Source organism: Giraffa tippelskirchi, chromosome 5, assembly GCF_054371585.1.
Source record: "Giraffa tippelskirchi isolate mGirTip1 chromosome 5, T2T-mGirTip1v1.2.pri, whole genome shotgun sequence".
Classification (NCBI taxonomy): domain Eukaryota; kingdom Metazoa; phylum Chordata; class Mammalia; order Artiodactyla; family Giraffidae; genus Giraffa; species Giraffa tippelskirchi.
Window position 1 is genome coordinate 110,110,720 of NC_137279.1, and position 22,595 is coordinate 110,133,314.

Here is a 22,595-nt window from a genome sequence, read left to right on the forward strand (position 1 = left end):
CACATTCAAGAAGTAGATGTGAGACCAGGAGTAGAGAAATTTCCACTGAAAGCGAAGTTAGCTCTTTATGCAAGACTTCTGAAGCTGCTGTCGTCAGCAGCTCACTCGACACTCTCCTGTTCTGCCTCTTTTCCAGGAGTCAGGGTTAGTTTAAGAAAAAGCCTCTTGCTAGAAGCCATGACCTCGTACTTTTATCCCCTCCATCTGGTGTGTGGCCTCATGGGGCCGTGCTGCTATGCAGGAGGTGAGCAATGGAATTCTTTAGATGATGACTTCTGAGCCCACATGCAGAGGCAGTGGGGGTGGGAAGCAGGGAGAACAGTGAGCGCCAAGATCGATGGACCAAAAAGTAAGGTTTGCCCTGGAAGGAATCCTAACTATAGGTAGATTGTTTTCATGAGGTGTTCTTCCCCTAGCTCAAGTGGGGGCCCGGGTCAGGGAGCTGCAGCATCCCAGATCTATGATTGATGAATGTTGTGTTCCTGCAGTTTTCCCTTCTGCCTTCACAGTTGGGGTACAGAAGTGGGATAGGTAGGGTATGTAAGGGCTTATGCTGTCTCTAATGGAATGCATTCCAGGGTTGAACAGGGAAGGGTTCCTCTTGCACACATTATCTCTTAGAGCTGCTTTGTCTCACAGTCTCGGACCTAAACAGAAGTCTGATTTTGAATAAGTGTGGGAGGAGGGGTTGAGGGCAGCAAAAGTTTTTGATTAAGTAAAAATCTGTTTTCTGCCTCGTCTTTTAAGGATTTCTCTGTAGGGTAGATACTCCTTGCTTTGGTATAGATAAATAGCTTGTCTTGGTTCGAGGTCTCAGGATTTTTACTAGGCTGTGAGTAGGCATCTGATCTGGGATAAGACCATTTGTGTGTGTGGTTTTTTTTTTTGTTTGTTTGTTTGTTTAGCACTCTCATTCCCTGTTCTTACTTACCTAGCCCAGGAGTTGACAGTAGTTTAAAAAAGATTGAAGTCTCAAAGGAAATTCTAATACATACTTTAAAAGCCCTAAGCCTTAATAACTTCCTCTCATGTCTTCTCATGACTACTGCTCTGTCTACACATTTAGCATCTTTAAAAGGACTAGATAAAACTAAAACAAAAGATGAACTGTTAATCTGTAAAAGGAAAAAGGAGAACAGAAAGAATTAGAAACCAGAGCTGATTATACATGGGCCGCTAAATGTAGTATAGTGATCATTTGGTGGTGGTGGTGTTAGTGACAGAAATGGCAAGAAAGGGATTCATTGATGAGATTAAGGAAAGCCTAAGCTGTTGCTTTCGTAAATTCTGCTCATGTATACTCTCCTAGGATATTTTGTATCAATTTCTGTCCTAAAGGTGCTGGGATTCTCTTGCCTCCAGCCTAGGCACCCTCAGTTTCTGAGCAGAACACCCAAGATTCGAAGTCAGAAGCCCTTGGTGTGAGTTCTGGCTGAGCCACTCAGTATCCAAAGGACTTTGGACAAATCACAGAGCCTCTCTGAACAGCACCTGCACAATGAGTATAACTCCTATCACAGGGTTGGTGAGACAATTACATATAAGCAAAAGCATTTATACATAAGAAACCTTTTTATAAACATCAGAGTTATTCTTGGGGAAGCCCCACCTTGAAAGTTGTCAAAAAAGAACAGCTGTGGATTAAACTCTTTATTCACTCAGTTGAGCTTTTCTGTTTGGTCAAGTCTGCTTACTGGGGTTGATGGGGTTGAAGTAAAGTCATCCTATTTCTGCTTGTTCTGGCCAAAGAAAGAGAACTCCAATGCCTAGCTGCTCCATCTGTAGACTCATAGGCAGAATGAAAGTAAGCAAAGGCAAATTTTAAGACAGAACAGTTCAGAATTAGAGGACAAAAGGGAGAGTGCTTACCTTGCTTTCTCAAATCCAGGATAACTAAAACATCTCAAGTAACTGAGGAATAACCACAGTGATGTTGAGAGATCATTTAAGCCATAAGTATGTGCTCAATTGTGTCTGACTCTTTGTGACCTCATGGACTGTAGACTGACAGGCTCCTGTCCTTGGGATTTCCCAGGCAAGAATACTGGAGTGGGTTGCCGTTCCCTTCTCCAGGGGATCTTCCTGACCCAGGGATTGAACCCGCGTTTCCTTCATTGGCAGGCGGATCCTTTACCACTGTACCATCTGGGAAGCCCTAAGCCATAAATGAAAAGTGGGAAAACACACCTATAGACTCCCTCTCTTCTATCCCTTTGACCTTTGGGGGCAGGGACAGGAATATTACTGACACCTCACTGGCCTCTGCCTGAAACCAGCATCAGCTTCTGGGAAAGCTCAGTCTAGTGCAGCAACTGTGACATATTTACCCTGGTAAAGCCACAGCTTGCTCCCCTCTAGTGCCTTTCTCTTGTGGAAATCATCTCTGGAACCCAAAGTTATCCTGTTTTCTAATCCAGTAAGAATTAAAAACAATGACAACAAAAACTTATGAGCAGCAGGCTTAGTAATCATACCTCATGCAGTCATAGAAGACTGCCCTCTCATGCATAGCACAGAGGACACAAATTGCCCTCTCCAGTGTGAAACAGCCATGGGAAGTTCTACAGTCTCAGGCACACTGCCTGGGTGGGAATTGTCCACTGTTGATCTCTTCTTTCCATGCCCTTTCTGTATCCTTCCCCTGCCATCTCCCAGAGGGGTACCAGTCCCCAAACCAACAGCTGCTTGCATGTTGATAATTTTTAAATGTTCCTTGGTTACAGCTGAACACCCTGTTGTTGATATGATTTTTGAAGTGTTGATTGAAATCTAGTTGCTTTTTTTTTATTGTTGGGGAGAAGGAGGATGATGAGAACCCGAATGTAGCCTAAGAAAAGCTATGTGTATGTGCTATATTTGTGCATATTTGTTTGTATATACCTTCATGATTGTGTGCAGGCTGATAGGGCAAAGAGAGAAAAGGAAACATCTCTTTCTTGTTTTCCATCACTGCTTCAAAGACGCCCAACCCCCATAGTAGCAGGCAGTTCCCAAGTGGAGGGCGGAGGCAGAGGCCTCACCAAGGCCATCAATAACCAGGTGTGAGCTACAGGTCTCTGTGTAATGTGAAGCTCTCCCGTATTTCATTTCTGCACCCAGGGGGCAGCTCTGCAGGATTGCTTACGGAGAGCTCTGTGTCTGGCACCTCTCTCCACAAGGCCCAGGCGCCCAGGGTCCCACCGACCTGTCCAGGAATGTATTACATTGTTCACTGGTGCTGTAATTTGGCTGCAGGAGTTAGGCCTCCCAGGGATGAGAAACATACTCTCTCCGGCTTCCTCCCTTGGGCTTCTGCCCTATGACCACTGAGGGCATTTAAATAAAACCTCAGAAAGGCTGAGAAAAAAAAAAATTCCTTGTTATCTTTCTTATAGTAAGGTCCTGAGTGGGTCTGAGAATTTGGCGAAGAACTTAGTGGTTGATGTGCTTACTAAGGGGAGATGAAAGAACTGAGAAGAAACTACTCTCTGTAACAGGGAGGCAGAGAAATGAGGCTGTGAGTGGTCATGAGTCAGACCTACAAGACTTTGCAAGCAGATCCTCAGGGCCAGGATATGTTTGATTCTTTGAAATAATATGAAGTCCCTGATTTCATTTTTCCAGCATCACTCTCAATAAGAGTATGGATTCATGCTATTATTCAAGCCCAGCAATAACACAAGTTGGCTTTTATCTGCAGGACTATGTTAAGGCTGGCATTCTTACTTTTACATAAGAGAAACTGGCTACAGGCTGTGCAGATGAGGTGTTAAGTCATGTGCCTTCTCTAAAAGATTATAAGATCCTTAAAGGATGTCTTTTAAGTTAACTTTGTATCCAAATAGTGTTTTCTACAATGTATTATACCTAAATATTAAAAGCCGAAAGAAATGAAGACCAACAGGAAGGAGTGAAAGACAGGAGGCAGGCTAAGAAACTGCTGATCTGAGGGACAGGCCCCTATTAAACAGAAGAGAGATGGGCAGGGGGTGGTGGTGGGGGATGGGATTAAAGGCAGTGAGTACCAGCAGGACTAATTGAGGCTCTGACTGCATCAAATAAAGTTCTCATTTTGCTGCTTGTTCCAAATAAATTAGTTTGTTTGTATAGTGCAGAATGGACGCCAGTTGTATAAAGCCAGTCAGAATGCAGAGGCAAGCTAAGGAATAAGAGGAAAAATCAATTGCTTGGCCATCATTCCTTTCTGAAGCCACATTAGCCTCTGTAATAGGGCTTACATGGGCCTTTTCCCCCTCACTATCCACCTCACTTTTCAGCCCCCTCACTGTCTGGACAACTTGCTCTTCTCAACCATTTATAGGAAATTGCAAAACTTGGTCTTTATGAACTAGAACTTGGAGCCCAGGGAAAAGCACATAGCAGTACGAGACGCCAGAAGAGGTCCACTTCCTTCCACAGGGTAAGAAGCAAAGAGAGATAATAGAGCACAGGTAGATTTAGCTCAGATTAGTTTCCCATGGAAGGCCTAGGCTATCATTTATGTGGTAACCTGGATATTCTTACAAGAGCTGAAGCTGACTGGGACCTAAGAGCTCTTCCCAGTGGCCCAGCAGACCAGATAGCACCCTTTTGTAATTCATTCAACTCTGTTCTTGAGTCCAGCCTGTCTGTGACCCTTACCTTTCCACTACCTTAAAGCTTTCTTCCTCTTAATCCCAGCTCAAGATGTCAGAAACTCTTCTTTTACCCTCCCTCTTCCCCCTCCCTAATCCCACCATTGGCTCATCAGTTATCCAGTTGATTCCATTCTGCAAGGAAGACATTCCCCTCGCCTGACTCACTCAGTCCTATTTCTTCACAGGAATCCCCTCACCACAGACCACAAGGGCCCTGACTAGCTCATGTTTTGTGTTAATGGATGTGAAACCGGAGCAAACCCCCTCACCAAAAGAAAAACCACCCTCAACTCTCCCACACAGGTCTCAGCAGGTTACACAAATATTAGTCCTATCATCCAAATAAATCTGCCCCCACGGCCCGGCCCAGAGCTATGGCTCCCCCATCCTCTTGCTGCCTGTGCAGAGAAAGCTGCTCCACAAACATGTGAGGACCCCAAGGGGTGCCGGAGAGGAATTAGGGAAAGGGGTGTGTGTGTGCTGTATTCCGAATTCCCTGTGTAGTCTCCTTAATCTGCAGCCAGCTGTCAATACCTTACAGTCCTGAACTGAAGATTCTGAGAAGTCAGGATGGGCTAGACCAATTAGGGGCTTTGGTAAGAGGGTCTACTGGCTGGATTTGGGGGCAGAATTAAAACTCAATATCTGAGATAAGTTTACATACTCATTTTAGAGATGAGAAGACAGAGGCTCAGAATTTGGGAATCTTGCTCAAAATATCATAACTGGTACAGCTGAGATTTTAGCCTAGGTATGTCATAAATGCAAATTTCTGCACCACTCTGCTCCTTTAAAATATCAACAGGCAAGAGACAACCACTGTCCAAGTCACATAAAAATAGGACATCATGATTTTGGGGACTCTGTGTCCTACCCTCCTCTGGCTTACTAAGCCTGCTATCTCTGCAGATGCCACTACTACAAGCTTAGTTAGGCAGTGGGTAGTAGCTTAGAAGGAACTGTGCTATTTAAGCCAAATGTGGATTGAAGGATAATAATCACCAAGACTTGGAGAGTCACTAAATAAAGATTTGTTGAATAAATGAGGAAAGGCTGCTTTCTAAGCTGTATACCCCTTTGGCCCCAAGCCCCAGCTCTCCTTCCCTCTGTAACCACTGGTTTCTGCTCCCAGCTTCAAAGGCTAAGATCCTCTCCTAAAAATTGCCAAAGCCAGAGATCTTTACCTGCCTAGTATACACTGATGCCTTATGTGGCCCTTGAGATCAGTCTTGTTACCCTCTCCCACCCTCCATGAGTCACATATCTTTTACTTAGTGTTTCCCAAACCTGGATGACCACCAGAATAATGCATGGAAAGTTTTAAAAAAAGTAAAAATCCCAAGAGTAACCAAATTACTCTTTCTTAGGAGTGTTCTAGGGTGTTCTAATGATCTGTAAGGCTGACACTGCATGCCACGCAATTTATACAGGTAGCAAGGGAGCAAAAGAGGCAGTGCTGGCTGATACAGGATGAAAAGGAGAGATTGGAAGAGAATGTATGTTTGTATAGTTGTATAATTTTTTTTCTCCTACAAAACACAGCAGTTTACAAACATATGAACATGAGAATGGAACCTTGTCCACTATTGCTAACTCGTATCTAGCAATCCCAGGCTCTTGATAATGGAAGGATGTTGCAGTTTCTTTTGGGGCACCAGGCAGTTAGCTCACACTGACCCAGGAAAGAGATATGTGGTTTCACGTCTGTCCCACCTACCCTCGGCCGGGTAGGAAAATAAGTTCTCTCCAGGTACCCTTTCTCTTGCGCACACAAGTATCAGGAAGCCAATGCAAGGAAAGGGAAGAATGAGCCTTGACCATGTGCTTTAGTGCAACTCATATCGCTCTGAAGACTCCTACCTCTTTCACTCTCCCTTCTAGCCTTCAGAGTGGGTAGTCAGGGAGCCGCTCGGTTTTTTTTTTATAATACATCCCCTGTCAACTCCTTCCCAGGGCTAAGGAACCAGCTAGGACACCAGGGTCCCTCTGGAGTGTTCTCCAAGTCCTTAAATAGAAGCTGTAGCAGCCCAGGGTTGAGGGTGGAGGAAGGTGTGCATGCAAAGATCTTGTGCTTTTGAATCAGGAGGTTTGAAGTGGAGGGATGAGTGAGGTATTTTTATGTTCAGGTCTGATCCAGCCACTCTGCCTTCTTGGGGGCCTTGCAAGTATGGACGTCCACAGTGTTTCTGCACTCCTTGCACCGCACAGCACAGCACCAGTGGAATTTGCACTCACACTGGGTGACACGGGTAACTCGAGTTGTGTCATACCCTCGGCCGCAGCACATGATTTCACAACCGTCTGTCCCTTTAGATGTCTTGCTACAGACTCGGCCTGCAGTGCCTAGGGAACCTGGGTTGGGGAAGAGAGAGTGAGAACCAAGTTACCTCTTACTTCAGCTGCTCTGGGTTCCCTTACCCACATCCTCATGAGGAAACCATAAAGAATCTCGTTTCCTGAAAATATACCCACTAGCCAAAATGACCATCTTATTGCCCTCTGCACCAGGCCTATTTCCTCCCACCATCAAGGCTCCCCAAAGACCACTGACTTTTCCTGCAGTGCATTCCCTACCAATACATATCTCCATATCCCCTTCAAAACTTAGCCTGAAAATGTCATAACTGTTAAAGCTGGGTGAAGGTTCTCTACTTTATGTGTGAAATTTTATATAATAAAAAGTTAAAATAAAAAACTTAGCCTATAATTTATCTTTTCTAAGAAGTCTTGCTACAACTTAGTTTTTATTTCATTAAGTTGCACTATACGAGAAAGTAAAATTAAAAGCATAGGCCTGATGTCAAATTGTCTAGGATTAAAACCTAATTCTACATTTCTTAGCTGTGAGGTCTAGCAAGTTAGGTAATAGCACCCAACTCAGTAGATGAAGCGTGTGTATAAAAGTTGCTCAGTTGTGTCCAACTCTGCGACCCCATGGACTATACAGTCCATGGAATTCTCCAGGCCAGAACACTGGAGTGGGTAGCCTTTCCCTTCTCCAGGGCATCTTCCTAACCCAGGGATCAAACCCAGGTCTCCTGCATTGCAGGCAGATTCTTTACCACCTGAGCCACAAGGGAAACCCAAGAATATCTGATCATCTGAGGGGACAAACTGATAAGCATTCCTGGCAGGAGGCTTCTCCCTAAGGAATTCCTAAAGAATATCCCTTGCCTTACCCCTTATGGCAGGAACTCTTGAAGGGTATGGATGGTGTTACTCCCCCTGCAGAGAATGCTCACAACCTCATTCTGACTGATTTTTGCCAAAGAGATCCTGCCAACAGATCACAAAATCCTAGAATTTTTGGATAGGATGGATCCTAGAGAATATCCACTTTAGCCCTTTCCTGGAGATGGGAAAGTGACTAGCCTTGGGGTTCAAAAAGGGTATAATAAATTAACTGGTTTCTATTAGTAGTCTCCACATTCCACTAAATATGGATAGAAAATACTAGTACTTCTGTATTTTTTTATCTCATCAATTTAAAATATCTGCTTTGTATGTTTTATGATGTACATGTTAGTACAGTGAAACACAGACATAATTCATAAGTAAATATACATGTTTTGGAGGTATATGCTCAAATTTTTTTAATCATAGGAGTATACAAACCAAAATATTAGGGACCACTGCTCTAGAGTGTGGAGTGACTAGATCTACTTTATATGTTTTCCACCTAACTCCAGGAGTTAGGCCCTAACTCTCTTGTACACCAGAAGCCTCTTCAATACTCTGGAGCTGAGCTGGCCTATGTAGTAGCCATTAGCCAATTGTGATCATTTAGATTTAAGTTAATTAAAATTAGGGCTTCTCCAACCTAGAGGTCCATCGGCAGACGAATGGATAAAAAAGCTGTGGTACATATACACAATGGAATATTACTCGGCTATTAAAAAGAATGCATTTGATTCAGTTCTAATGAGGTGGATGAAATTGGAGCCTATTATACAGAGCGAAGTAAGTCAGAAAGAAAAACACCAGTACAGTATATTAACGCATATATATGGAATTTAGAAAGATGGTAACAGTGATCCTATATGTGAGACAGCGAAAGAGACACAGATGTAAAGAACACGCTTTTGGACTCTGTGGGAGAAGGCAAGGGTGGGATGATTTGAGAGAATAGCACTGAAACATGTATATTATCATATGTGAAATAGATCGGCAGTCCAGGTTGGATGCATGAGACAGGGTGCTCAGGGCTGGTGCACTGGGATGACTCTGAGGGATGGGATGGGGAGGGACGTGGGAGGGAGGTTCAGGATGAGGAACACATGTACACCCATGGCTGATTCATGTGAATGTATGGCAAAAAACACCACAATATTGTAAAGTAATTAGCTTCCAATTAAAAAAAAAAAAAAACTCATGGAACTAAAAAAAAAAAAAAAAAAAATTAGGGCTTCCCTGGTGACTCAGTCGGTAAAGAATCTGCAGTTCAGGAGACCGGGGTTCGATCCCTGGGTCGAGAAGTTCCCCTGAAGAAGGAAATGGCAACCCACTCTAGTATTCTTATCTGGAAAAATCCCATGGACAGAGGAACCTGGTGGGCTATGTTCATGGGGTCACAAAGAGTCGGGACACAACGTAGCGACTAAACCACAATTAAAAGTACATAAATTTTAATATTTAGTTCCTCAGTCACACTAACTATATTTCAAGTGCTCAGTAATCACACATAACTAAATGGCTACTGTAGTGAAGAGCATAGATGTTGAGCATTTCTATCATCACAGAAAGTTCAATAGGGCTGTACTGCTTTAGAGGGAAATCCTGGATCCATACTCCCTTCTGGGATGACTTATACTCTTAAATTGCAGGCCCCACTCTGGGTTTTATGAGATCTAATTTTATGCCTCTGAGAACACCCCACACACATATGATCACCTTCCCTCCAGACTCCAAAGATCCTTCTCCAAAGGTGCATTTTAGGATGGTAGCATAGGCCTACACCTGGGTGATGTATAACTATTTCTAGGCATCTATAGAGTAACCCTCTGAATTATACCACATGGGAAGAAAACAAACTTGGTGATAGGAAATCATGACAGATGTCACCACCCTTATGGAAGAAAGTGAAGAAGAACTAAAGAGCCTCTTGATGAATGTGAAAGAAGAGAGTGAAAAAGTTGGCTTAAAACTCAACTTTAAAAAAACTAAGGTCACAGCATACAGTCCCATCACTTTATGGCAAATAGATGGAGAAACAATGGAAACAGTGACAGACTGTTGGGGGGCTCCAAAATCACAGCAGATGGTGACTGCAGCCATGAAATTAAAAGACACTTGCTCCTTGGAAGAAAAGCTATGACCAACCTAGACAGCATACTAAAAAGCAGAGACATTACTTTGCCAACAAAGGTCCGTCTACTCAAAACTATGGTTTTTTCAGTAGTCATGTAAGGATATGAGAGTTGGACCATAAAGAAAGCTGAGCGCCAAAGAATTGATGCTTTTGAACTGAAGACTCTTGAAAGTCCCTTGGACTGCAAGGAGATCCAACCAGTCAATCCTAAAGGAAATCAGTCCTGAATATTCATTGGAAGGACTGATGTTGAAGCTGAAACTCCAATACTTTGGCCACCTGATGCGAAGAACTGACTCCTTGGAAAAGACCTTGATGCTGGGAAAGACTGAAGGCAGGAGGAGAAGGGGACGACAGAGTATAAGATGGTTGGATGACATCACTGACTCGATGGACATGAGTTTGAGCAAGCTCTAGGAGTTAATGATGGACAGGGCAGCCTGGCATGCTGCAGTACATGGGGTCACAAAGAGTTGGACATGACTGAGTAACTGAACTGAACTGAACTGACAGGAAATCACTAGGAGAATCAGAAGTGCTTCCTCAACCTTTTTTCTCCTGAAAGTGAAAGTGTTAGTCACTCAGTCATTTCCAGTTCTTTGCAACCCCATGAACTACAGCCTGCCAGGTTCCTCTGTCCAAGGGATTCTCCAAGCAAGAATACTGGAGTGGATAGCCATTCCCTTCTCCAGTAGATTTTCCCAACCCAGGGATCAAACCTGGGTCTCCTACATTGCAGGCAGATTCTTTACAGTCTGAGTCAACAGGGAAGCCCCTAGCACCCTTCAAAGTACCCAGGCTACTTTTCTCTGTGAGTTAGGTAGAGCTCCACCCTGTTTCTGCGCCCAGTTTTGCTCCTAGCCAATTGCCTGTCCAGGAATGACAGTGATAAGTGAAAACAAATAGTGTGGAAGACAGCTAAGGTTTTGGCTTCCCCTTACTGAAGTCCTGACTGCCAATACTGCAGAGATGAACCTGAGAGCTGTAAGAATAACCAGGGGAAGAGCACTTCTGTTACACTGCAGGTTGTACTTAGTTTAACCCATCTGAACCCGAAATACAAGCCATGATGGTGACTTCTACTTTTCTAGGGGAATACTACATCACCTTCTAGCATTCCCAAGAATTCCACCACAAATATATGGAACAAATTCAAAAATGATTTGCTGCTTTCTGCCGATGGTTAGCCATTGGTAGGGATCTCCTCTCTCCTTGCTTCCCCAATTCCATTTTAGAATTTTCAGTGGCAGCACATTGGATAAGCTCTCTCAGGGTCACTCATGGTCTATTTCCAACCTATCTTTCTACCTTTAATCTCCCCTACCCCAAACCTTACTCAGTCAGGTTAACCTGCATTCTGCTTGTGGAACAGATCATGTGCTTTTCTACCTACCATTCTACTCATGTGTAGAGAATATCTGCCTATCCTCCTCTCTAGCTATTCAGATAATCTCCACACTTCAAGAAACAACTTAAATGCGACATTTTCAAATAAACTTTTTTTGATCTCTTTTGCAGTTGCATTGTCTACCTGTTATCTCTCATTTCTATAGCTAGATTGTAAAGAGCCAAAACTCGGTCTGCATCTTATGCCTCTGTATACCCCATACATTAGCTTGGTACTGAAATGTGTGAATAATTCAAACATTCACCAAGCAGTAACTACTGTATCCCAGATGCTGGGAATATAAAAGAGTGATAGATGACCTCAGGTCTCAGGGAGCTCAGTGTCCTCTCCTCTCTAGGCAGCTTTGGGCCTGGCAGACTGAGGCATAAATCAGTAATCTTATTACAAGATTATTCTCACATCTGACTGACTTCTCCAACCTCCATCCCTAACTCCTGATGCTGAATGGACCATGATTAACTAGAGGTGCCTGCACTAAGAACTGGGGCTCCATGTCCCTACCTGCTTTCCTTACTCACCTGCAGCCTTGTCCAAGACACAGTAGTCTGGGGAGTTGTCAAAGTAGACCAGGTCAGTCCGGGTAGCACGGCGATAGCCTTGGCGAGCTGCCGTGAAGTTTGCACCATCCTGGGTGGCCGTTACTTGCACAGCCCCGTCATAGCGCCGCCGTAGGTAATCACCCGTGCGGCGGAAGTCTGAGAGCGCGCGCCAGCACGTGCGCAAAGTACAGGAGCCACTGACTCCATGGCACTTACACTCCAGCTTCAGAAACCGCCGCACAGCCTGGAAGGTGGGGACACAGTGAAGGGAAAAGCAGTCAGGATACTTTGTGGTCATCCCTAGGACTAAAAGCATGAGTGCCCTGAGGTCTGCTGGCCCTGGTCGGCTGGTGGAGCCATTGGTTCTTCTGTTCTCTCCCCAGTCAGACTGCACCCATTCTTCCTGACCAAATTCTTCCAGGAAACCTTTCTAGACCAACAGTGCGTTTATTTTCATGAAAGCCCATTTGAACTTTCAAGCCCCAGGATTCTGTTCATAGCTATGGCACATCCTCTGTTTTTCTTATGTTTCAGAGTTCAAGGTACCATGCCTTCTGCTTTTGTGGCATGTCATTTTCCAGCACAGTTCTAGGCATATAGGTGGCGCTCAAAGGCCAGTGCACTGACTGGAATAAGCTCTAATCCTCCTCAGACTTTAGGAGGTGATTATTTTCTTTCTTTAAAAGTTATTTCCCTTCTTTTCTCCACCTTTCCTTAATTCCCACCTATGTGAAGACTGTTTATGCTCCAGGTTGAACCTTGGCATTCCCAAAGGTCCCTTGCATTTACTGCTCCTCTTCCAAGGGTTGGGGCTTTTGGAGGTAATCCAGAAGCCTTCAGCTCTTCTACCTTCACATTCACTCCATGATCATAGATACTGGCCAACCCCAGCAAATATGAATGTACATGCACAGACATGAGTACTGACCGTGCGACCACAGCGATTGTTATGTAAGTTCATGAGAGCCCGGGCATCCTTAAGCCTCTTCTCCTTGGCATCCACGAAGGCTTTGGCAAAGCGAACACCATAGTGGATGTTGTCACTGCAGCCACCCCAGTCAAAGTCCCCACGTTGGTCATGGTGTCGGCCACGGGTATAGGGGTCACAGCTGCACACACTCAGTTCACCCTGGCTACAGGCACGAGTGATAGCATGGACCACCCCTGCTGATGAGATGGCATATACAAATGCTGCCTCCCGGCTACCTAGAGAGAGAAAAGGAGAAGTGTGTTTCAGGAAAGAGGCCCACGTCTGTCCCCTTCTTCAGCCCACACAACCTCCCACTCTAAAACCTCTTATCCTTTCTTTCCCAGAGAAACCCCTATACTTCCTTTATTCAGAGTACCCTTCCCTTCCGAGAACATTCCCCAGAGTGTCTGACCTCTTCCCCTCAGCCCTCACAACTCTCTATCCACTTCTTTGTACATCTGACCTCTTGGGCTGACCTGTACTCCTGCTTCCTTCCAAACTCCCTGGGTCCAGCCATTGAAAACTTTCACAGTGAATCATTCCCTCCCACTGAGTGCCAATGCCTGCTTAGCAAAGTCAGTCTCAGTCCACATTCCAGGCCTTTTCAGGCCCACTCTGCTGGACAGTTCCCCTACAATGGAGCCCCCAGCCCAGGGGTCATCCTATTTGAAGAGATAGGCTACTTTCTCCAGCCAGCTTTCTTCCTTCCCTCCTCTTGGGGATTGATGAATCATCACTCTTGTCCCTCTGACACCTCCAGATTCTCATCTCATTCCCTTTCTCCTAGTTTACTGTTTAGCTCTGCTTAGCTCTTTTGCTGAGCCAAGTCCAAGCCGCTGACTTCCCAAATATTTACATATCACCTTTCTGTTTATCTCTTGCTCCCATTACTATAATGTTGGGAGTGTTGGGCTGAGGGCAGTGATGGTGTTGGTAAGAACAGAACAGCCATTTCCACTCCTCAGTCTTACAGTTCATGGATGGAAGTCTGAAGGCTGTGGGTTGGGGAGGGAAGGGAAAGGGAGGATGAAGGATGGAGGTACCAGGGAATGCTATTGCTCTGACCCATCATCCCAGAACCCTGGGATTTAGAAGGGCCACTGACTACATATCAAAGGTACTGAGGGCCTGTTTCCAACTGTATCCTAGGCTCTGCCCACAGTTTTTACTCTTAATTATGAGGCAGAATGTAGTAGGAAAGAGGCACTCTACCCACTACCCACTCACCACCCCAACCAAGCACAGAAAGAGAAGGAACTGGAAGAAGCCCCTACTTCTGAGCATGACACGGCCAAAGACAGTGTGGTCCCGGTCCAGGGTGGTACAATTCCAGCGATGGTGGCGGAACTGGTGCTGACACTCTCGGATCCATTCTCGGGCACCCTCGCCCACCGAGCGCATGATGTCTGGGTAACGCTGGCACAACTGCCGCTGCCGGCTCACCAGCCCAGGGATATTGTCACAGATCACGCGGGCCCCTAGTGCCCCGATGTACCTGCAAGGTGGAGATGGCCCTGTCAGAGCATCCGGCTTTATTCTGCAATCCAGGGGGGTGGGGAGTAATGAGGGGAAAGGTTTGGCATTCAGACCTTGAGAGGTTCCTTCCCCCTCCTCCAACCTATATTACCCAAGGCCGCAGGGAAGAACCAATCCCCACAAGCCTTCAAGAAATAATCCGTTTCAGAGAGAGTGATTGAGTGGTCTCCCACCATCACCAATTCCCCAGCCAAAAACCAGAGGGACACACACTCCCAAAACACAGGCCAGGCATGTGTCACATACACAGAAGCTATGGGCATGTCACACAAACCGCATTGCCTGTTTATCTAATCAACGTTAAGAGCCTCATGGAAAAATAACAGAATTAGCATCTGAGACAGCATTGTTACACCCACATGTCAGAGGCATGTCCTACATAGCTGGTTCATAAAGCATGGTTTGGGGGAAAAAGGATGGAGGTGGGGAGGGGTCAGTGGGAAGAGAGATAAGTGGGCAGTTCAAAGTGATGTTTACAGCTCCAGTCAGACCCATATAGCTAAAAGTCCTCATTGCCAATGGTGAGGTCTGGGAAGGAAGACCCCCATGCCACTCTCTTCCCCATAGCCTTTACTTCTATGTCCCATGACTTTTCTTAACTAATGAGTCTTTCAAAATCATCCTTCCCAATTTATAGGGCATAATGTCTTGGATGAATCTGCATGGGCAGAGGGCTATTTGCAGTGGGAAACCAAAGGCCAAGATTAAGCAACAGAGTGACACTTCCCATATTCCAGTCCCCAGTCTGCCTAGGTGAACAATTATAAGAAGATCAATTAGATTAGGAGAGCTACTAAAAGATATGTGGGTTGCTAGAGTCATTCTTAATTTTCTCAAGGAAGTGTTTTTTCTTCATTCAAACACAGTTAGCCCTGGACTCCACCACAAGCCTCAGGAAGAACATTTCAGAAAGAAGACAGGAGTTCATCATCACCTTTTCTCCCCACAAGGCCATCAATTGAGATCTGACCCATACACTCATTTCCTACTCCCTTTCTCTGTTTCCAGCACCCAGCACCGCCCTTGATTTGCTGGGAATTCTTTATACTCCTGTCCTAACACATCAAGGGATGCCTTCGCGCCCCTTTTCTGCACAGGTGGGGGCCCTGGAGGGTTGTTGCTGCTACAGACAGAAAAGATTTGATTTGAGCTTTGAATGAGCCTGTGGTTTGGGAAAGGCCCCAGAATGGGCCTAGCAGTGGGTGAGAAGGGAGGGCAGCCAGAGGGGAGAGGGAAAGGCTGGATTGCCCTGGGCTCTGTGTCCTCTGCAACACTTCCCCCTCCCCCTGCACTCGCAAACCCAGCCCTCACCCACAGACTGGATCACCACTGGTGACACCAACTCAAACAAACACAAGGAGGGCTGATGCTTGCCTCTTCTGGAACTCAGCAGGGCTGATGGGGCCCATCTGTCCCGGGGAGGGGTGAGAGGGCTGGTCCACCACTAGCAAATCCCATGGAATCAGCGTCCCCAGCACTGTCCATCAGGGCAACAGCTTCCAGGAACAAACAAAATAAACACCCTGGTCTGGGCCAGGCCGGAAAGGGCTGCCTGACGCACAGCCGGGAGTTACACCCACTGCCGCGGTGCTTTGTTTGGAGAATCAAGACCGTTGGAGTTGGAGCCTGTCCCTGTCTCACCACCATTCTGCTTTCCCAGTTCAGCCCTGAGTACTGCTGGAGGCAATGGGTGTTTGTTTTTTTAACGGGCTTGGGAAGAGGGGGGTTGGACGGGAATGGGAGACCAGTAATCCAGCCCTCATGAGACAGTCTGGAGTAGGGCAGGCCAAACTCTGGTAAAAAGTCCTTCCTGTGGTCTAACTTAACTCCATTCTGCTGCAGCCCACATCGGTTCTTCCTTGTTACATCCTCGCTGAGCGTGGGAACATCTGCTCAGTATCTCCTATGGGAAGATAATTTCCTCTACTACTACTCTTACTCCACCAAGTAGCTGCTTCAAGAATCTGCAGACCAGGGTTTCCAATGGTCAACACCTTGTCGTCAGTGTGGGGGTCTCCAATAAAGCAGCTTGAGGTCCACTCACCTCTATCTTCCTCTAAATTCAGCATGTGCCTACAAGATGCCAACCATGTGCCAAGCACTGAGCTCGGCTATTAGGGGCACAAAGATATTTAAGGTGTCTCCCAGCTGATGGGCCAGTAGAAATGCCCCTGACTCTCTAGCTCCGTTCCCCTTCCAGAAGTTTTTACTTTCTTCTCAGCTTCCTGCTCTAGAATACTCTCTTTGCCTGCCTTTGACCAGTTCCTATCCCTTTCTTTGACAAAGTGACTCATACCCTACTCTAGCTCCTTGCTACTCAAAGTGTGGTCCCCAGAACAACAGCATCAGCATCTCCTGGGAACCTGTTAGAAATGCGGTGCCTCAGGCCCCATTCCAGGCCTACTGAACTGGCATTTTACCAGTATCTCCAGGTGATTAGGACATGCTGCTCTTTGAAGGCAGGGATTTGTATTTGTTCTGTTCACTTCAGTATCTCCAGTACCTTGAACAATGTCTGGCACAAAGCAGTACTCAATAACTATTTGTTGAATAAAACAAAACCTGATGCTCTGATTTATTCCCCAACTCCATACTCCTCCTAGCCAGCCATAAGCATCATTTCAATTACAGCTTTACTCCTTGTTGACACTGCAGATGTTTTAAGTTTGTATCTTTTTAAAGAGGCCAAGGATCCTCTTTTTGTTTACTTCCTTTCTTTTACAGTCCTTAGTTGTATGCACATGGTTTAGCCCAGCCCATATTGAACTTTGAACACAAGGATAAAACTATTATCCTCTCTGAATATCTTAAGAGTATCATTTATATGATACTTGACAGTTCACAAAACATTTTTCTACACAAAAATCCTATGAGAGAGAGCTCCATTTTACAGGTGAAGAAACTGAGGTCAGGGAGATTAACAATACTCAGCACTGTCCATCAAGGCTAGTCAAAGGAGAACTGGGGTGAACCAAGGACATCTGACTCCAAAGTCCAAGCTTACTTTCAATTCCAAGCATAAGAGAAGCACACAATGCTTAACCAGGAGCAGACCAATCAGGCTCCAAAATTGGTGTGAACTTGAATTTCTTACTATGCCCCTCCTATCCTTCAGTTTCTTCGTGTGTGAAATGGGGATAATATTATCTGTCTTGCTGGATTTTAGGAATTGAAGAAGATTGTGCCTATAGGCGTTTGGCCATAATATCAGGCACTTAGGAAGGGCTCATTAAATAGCAGTTGTTGATAACTAATGTTAATGTTGGGGAATTCCCCAGGGGTGGGGATGGTGCAGGTTGGGGAACTGAGATCCCAGAAGCCTGGTGGCAAGGCCAAAAGGAAAAAAAACCCAATAATATTAATGTTATGAAACCCCTTTGTTCCTCTTTCTGTGAGCCACAGTCCTGAATACAGTCCTGCTCTGTGATTCCCGACATCCAAGCCCCTGCAGAATACAGAATAGTACAGGGAGGCACATGCCAGGAGACCCCCATTTCTTGTTCTGTTTTTCTTGGTGAGAAGAGACCATCCATTTCCTCCTCCACTTAAAGATCAGAAGAGGAAGGGAGTGGTTGGAGAGTAAGGGGAAGGGCTGTGAGGAAGATCAGATTGTTAACTGGTGATAGTGATGACATTCTGCTCCTGATTGGAACATGGATACACACAGAGTCAACAAGCATCTATCTCTTCAGGGGGTCGTACAGAATTTCAGTCAAGCTGATTTTTTTTTTCCCCCTAAGGGAAAGAGAGAATCACCTTGAGGTCCTGACCTGCCTTTGGAAAGCAGCTTTCTACTTTATCCCAGAAGTGATGACTACTGAGGCAGGCATCTGGGGCCTGCAGCTATGACCCCTATGAGGCAAGCAGACTGAAATGACCTCACACTTACTGCCCATCCTGGCCCTGTTGCTGCCTTCCTCCATTTCACAGGGACTGCTGAATCCCTCCGTATCACCCACTCATCTGCTTCCCTCCCTCCCTAGCTAGCTCTTTCACCCAGGAGTTCCAAAATCTTTAATATGAACCACATGGGGGGAGAGTAATAGAGGGAGAAAGGAAAAGAGAGGATAGCTAAGGGGACGAAATGGGGACTCGGAAGAGCCCCACTTAGGTCTTTAGGAACTGCTCAACCAGGATGCTGAAATTACCAGAGTGACACTTCCTCACCTAAACAGCAAGTAGACCAAGGCTGCCTCCCAAATTGGTAAGAAGCAATCAAGAGTCCCTAAAAGCAAACTGTTATCCAGGATGGATAAAGATGCACAGTGATCACTTCATTCTCTGTCTACAAGGCCACTGAAGGCACAAGTCTCCAGCCAAAACCAAGCCCATGAAAGTAAAGGGTGGCTTTGATCTCACACCAAACTTTGAAGGGCTTTTCTCCTCATCCCCTTCTTCCTTTTCCTTTTCTAAAAGAATGTTTCAAGCCAGATGTAAGATATGGGCCTCCCTGCTCCCCCATCCAGAACCCCCTCCTTGCCTTCCCCAACACTGCAGAGATAAAACAAGATCCCAAGGAGAGATTTTTCTGAAACAGGAAAACGGGGTGGGGGGGGCAGGGCGGGGAAAGATGGGGATGGAGAAAGAGGCATCTTGAAATGATAGGAATCTGCGGCCCAAGCTCACTGGCCCTTCAGCCAGCTACCCCTCACCCTTCTTCAGCCAAGATTCCAAATCCAGAGAGAAGCCACAGGGTGCAAGGGGGAAAGAGACCACACTTTGTGGAGGAGGTGGAGGTCTGGGAGGAGGGGCAGAATAAGGAAAGGAAGGCGGCACTGCATGGGTAGAGAGGGGTTAACAGCCCAATCCAAGAGGCCTGTTTAACTGGGGGGGGGGGGGGGGGTGAAGAGGAAAGACAAGACTACTGAGTCATTTCTCAGTCCCACTTTCCCCCTGCTCAGCCCCTAGAAGGTGGGAGAGGAGAGAGAGCAGCTCAGTTCTGGGAGACAAAGATGGGTGCCATCTAGATTGGGGATGGGGGGAGAGAAGAACAGATACCCAGTGGATATGTAATTCCTTCTGCCTCATTTGCCCTCATGTGAAATGCCTGGCATCTGAGGCCTGCAAGAAAACTGAGGAGACGATCCCTTAATGCTTTGAGACTCTAGAAGCCTCTAGTTCTTAGAGGGGAAAAGATGGGAGATGGGCCCATCTAGGGAAGAAAAAGGAAGCAGAGAGAGAGATGTTCGAAGTGAGATCCTCAAATCAGAGGCCAGATGTAAGAAGACAAAATGTCTAAAGACATTTGAAGACAAAATGTCTAAAGTATGCAAACCCAAGTAATCTGTTTGTTTTAGTTGTGGGAGTTAATGGGGTAGTTTTTGCTTTAATTCCATTTCTAAACCTTGCGCTGGGTACCGCTGCCTCACCAGAGCCTTACTGCGTGGTGGGGTGAGGGTCTACCAACGAGAGGCTCGTCCGAGCTTGCCAGCTGCCTCTTTCTCCACCTCCCGAGGGCAGGCAGGGGACAACCTCAGGGCATCAGAGAGTTCTCTTGGACGGCCACCGCGGCCCCAGATGGGCGACTGGTTCCTTGAATCCATCCTGAGAGAAACTCGTAAGGTAGCTTTTGCCCTAAGAGAACTGAGCTGAAATAGAGGAGTCTGAGAAGCCTCGTTTACCCGGCGTCCCTGCTCCAAATACCTAAAGCCCTCATCACCGGACAGGAAGGTGCGACGCCACCTTACCCACTTCCCATGCCCCTGCGCCCCTTGGCGACTTCAGTGACAGTCGAACCCGGATGTCTCTAATTCCCGTTACAGCGACAAACTGGTCTCCTGAGCAGCGGGGGCCGGGAGCTGTATATTCCCTTTGGGCGCGTCTGTCCTCTCTAACCCAGCACCTCACCCTCCCAACCCCGAGAGCCACACTCACCACCAGGACGTGTCTACGCGGGCCGGCAGCGTCAGCAGCAGTAGCAGAAACAGATGGCAGGCAAGACTTAGGCGGGCCGAAGCCCGAGAGCCGTCGGGGGTCGTGGGTCTGGGAGCGGACTCGGGGACAGGGGCGCCGACGCGTCGAGGGGGTAGTTGCGCGGCTTCCTCCGCACCACCCGGCCTCAGCATAGCTCCCCGAAGACTCCCGCCACGCGGCCCGGAGGGGCGTGGACGGGGCACCGGCTGAGGGTACTCAGGCTGCTCCTTCTTCACCCCCCTGGGGGGCCATAAGGCTCGCCGCCAGCCGGGGACCTAAGGGCACCTAGAGTCCAGGAGCCGGGGCGCCAGGTCCCGGAGAGGGGCGCAGGGAGCGGTGTCTGGAAGCCGACGACACCGCGCCGAACTCGGGATCTAGGGCGAGCTGCCCAGGCAGGGATGCGGTGTCAGGGGGTCGGCGGCGCGGAGTGGGGCTGCGGACAGAGTGTGCGGACAGCCCCTCCGGCCGCGGGCTCTCATTGGACGGCGCGGGGCGGGGCCGAAGCCCCGGACACGCGCGGCCCTCAGGGCGGCTCCGCCCGCGCCAGCTCCCGGCGCTCCGCGGCGCCCTAGGTGTGGCGGCCGCCTCCGCCCCTCGGCGCCCCTAGCACCGCGCCGCGCCCCCACCTGCTCGGGACGGACTGGGCGCAGTGGCGACCTTCTGCGCCCGGAGCACCCAGCCCCTGCCCACGCCGCGCCACCGGGTCCTAGCGCCCTGCATTTGGCAATCCCAGCCTCCGTGGGTGATGGCCAGGGGGGCCGGGTGAGGGGAGCTGCAGACACTTTCCCCTACAGTCATCTAACCTACAGTGACACTGGAGTGAGCCACAGAGGACTCGGTCATTTCCTTGGGTTCTCCCGCGGTTCTTGCGCTTCTGTGAAATGGGTAGAATCTCTGTTGCGGGAGAATCTTGATTCCCTTTCCAACGCCGCCAACGCGGGCGCCACCGGCAGCCGACCTCAGGTAGGGGCTTCTCTCATCGACCACCCGCTGCCCCTGGTTCACACATACACACACACACACAGCCGACTTAAAGTAGGGGCTTCTCTCGTCGACGACCCGCTGCCCCTGGTACACACACACACAGCGTTTAGACATAGGTTTCCCCCCACACACCCACACCCTGTTTAGACACAGGTCCCGCCTGCCGGCCGGCGATAACCAAAGCCGAGAAGCACACCTGCGGGCCGGACGCGAACCCCCAGCCCTTTGCTCCTGGGTTCAGCACAGCTCCGTCTCTCCCAGCTCTCCCGAAGCTTCGGTCCCCCGCCCCCTCGGGCGGGGCTGCGAGTACGAGAGAATCAGAAACAGCTGGGCGGCTTTCCCGAACCAGAGGCCAGGGTGGGGGTCCTGCTGAGAGAGTGGGAGCCCCGGAGCCATTTCTCTCCTTCGCCTTTCCACCCTTCCTCCTCCCCACTGCTCCCTTACTTCCTCCCTCCCCCGCCTCCCGCCAGCCCCCCAGCAGCCTGGAGGCGTGGTAAATTGTGAAGGGGTTGGGGGGCTGGCAGCTGTAGAAACTGACCCCCTCCTTCCCTCCGCACTTCTTAGGTTGGCAGGTAGAGCTTCTGGAGACAGAGTGGCCCTTGCTGAGACCTAAAAATTCTTTTTGAAAAACCCTGGATCTTCCGACTTGCAGAGTACACCTGGGGTCTGGCCCCAACCGCTTCTCCAGCCTCAGTTTCTCCTGCCTAGCCCCTCATTCCCAGGTGTCTTTCATGCCTCTCCCCGTGGTTTATCTAAACTATAAAGCCCTGGTGTAAACAACGCGCTGGAAACTGCCCAGCCCCTTCAACCCCAAACTCATTGTCAGTTCTTGGTTGGGGGGAAAGGGGGGTCGGTGTTAGAGACTCCGGAGTGTGAGCGGACAGGGCGCAGCTGGCTGCAGAGAAGCTGCAGACATCCCAGAGGCAGACATGAGGGAGAAGGGCTCAGGGAGACCTTTATCCCCTCTCCCCATCTCTCACCCCTTCACCTCACTTGCGGAGTGAGTTCATTAATTCAACAAATATTTATTCCCTAACATGTGCCATACTGTGCTAGGCACATCAGTGAAACAAAGCAAAACGAACAATGTCTGCCTGTATGGAGTTTCACTTATATTGGAAGAAGATCGACAATAGCCAGTAAACATCATAAGTAAAACATATAGCATGTTAGAAAGTGATAAGTAGAGGGGGAAACAAGAGTTCTTAAGGGTAGGCCCCATTAAAGGGACATTCAAAGCTTCATGCAACAGAGAAGGTGCCCACCCTTGGGGGGAGGTAGGAAATAGGGGCTGGACAGGAATTGGATGGGAGTGAGTGAG

The 22,595-nt window shown here is 47.8% G+C and overlaps 2 protein-coding genes across 35 annotated transcripts in view; one reads left to right on the forward strand and one right to left on the reverse strand.

Moving 5' to 3' along the window:
- ST7L (suppression of tumorigenicity 7 like) overlaps positions 1-22,595 on the forward strand; it is a 190,540-nt gene that overhangs the window by 89,394 nt on the left and 78,551 nt on the right. For 6 of the 34 annotated variants that reach the window (XM_081493556.1, XM_081493550.1, XM_081493569.1 and 3 more), the window contains one exon: positions 1,339-1,661. The exons of 22 other annotated variants lie outside the window; for them this stretch is intronic. In XM_081493556.1, coding sequence (XP_081349682.1) covers positions 1,339-1,425 — 87 coding nt within the window. In that variant the 3' untranslated portion in view covers positions 1,426-1,661. Of the gene's footprint in view, positions 1-1,338; positions 1,662-15,243; positions 16,421-22,595 lie in introns of those variants that run through there. 6 more of the 34 variants (XM_081493549.1, XM_081493567.1, XM_081493566.1 and 3 more) reach the window with 1 other exon arrangement.
- Positions 1,636-20,740, reverse strand: WNT2B (Wnt family member 2B). Its single transcript, XM_081493609.1, has 5 exons — positions 20,252-20,740; positions 14,116-14,336; positions 12,800-13,077; positions 11,851-12,115; positions 1,636-6,968 (listed from the first exon to the last, which is right to left on the reverse strand). The coding sequence occupies exons 1-5, from the start codon at positions 20,440-20,442 to the stop codon at positions 6,739-6,741; spliced, it is 1,185 nt and encodes a 394-aa protein (XP_081349735.1). The 5' UTR covers positions 20,443-20,740; the 3' UTR covers positions 1,636-6,738.

Coding starts and splice junctions, on each gene's coding strand:
- WNT2B (XM_081493609.1), bottom strand. CDS start 20,442: ATGCTGAGGCCGGGTGGTGCGGAGGAAGCCGCGCAACTACCCCCTCGA. Junction 14,337..20,251: donor CGCGTAGACACGTCCTGGTG/GTGAGTGTGGCT, acceptor TCCACCTTGCAG/GTACATCGGGGCACTAGGGG. Junction 6,969..11,850: donor TGTCTTGGACAAGGCTGCAG/GTGAGTAAGGAA, acceptor TCCCCAACCCAG/GTTCCCTAGGCACTGCAGGC.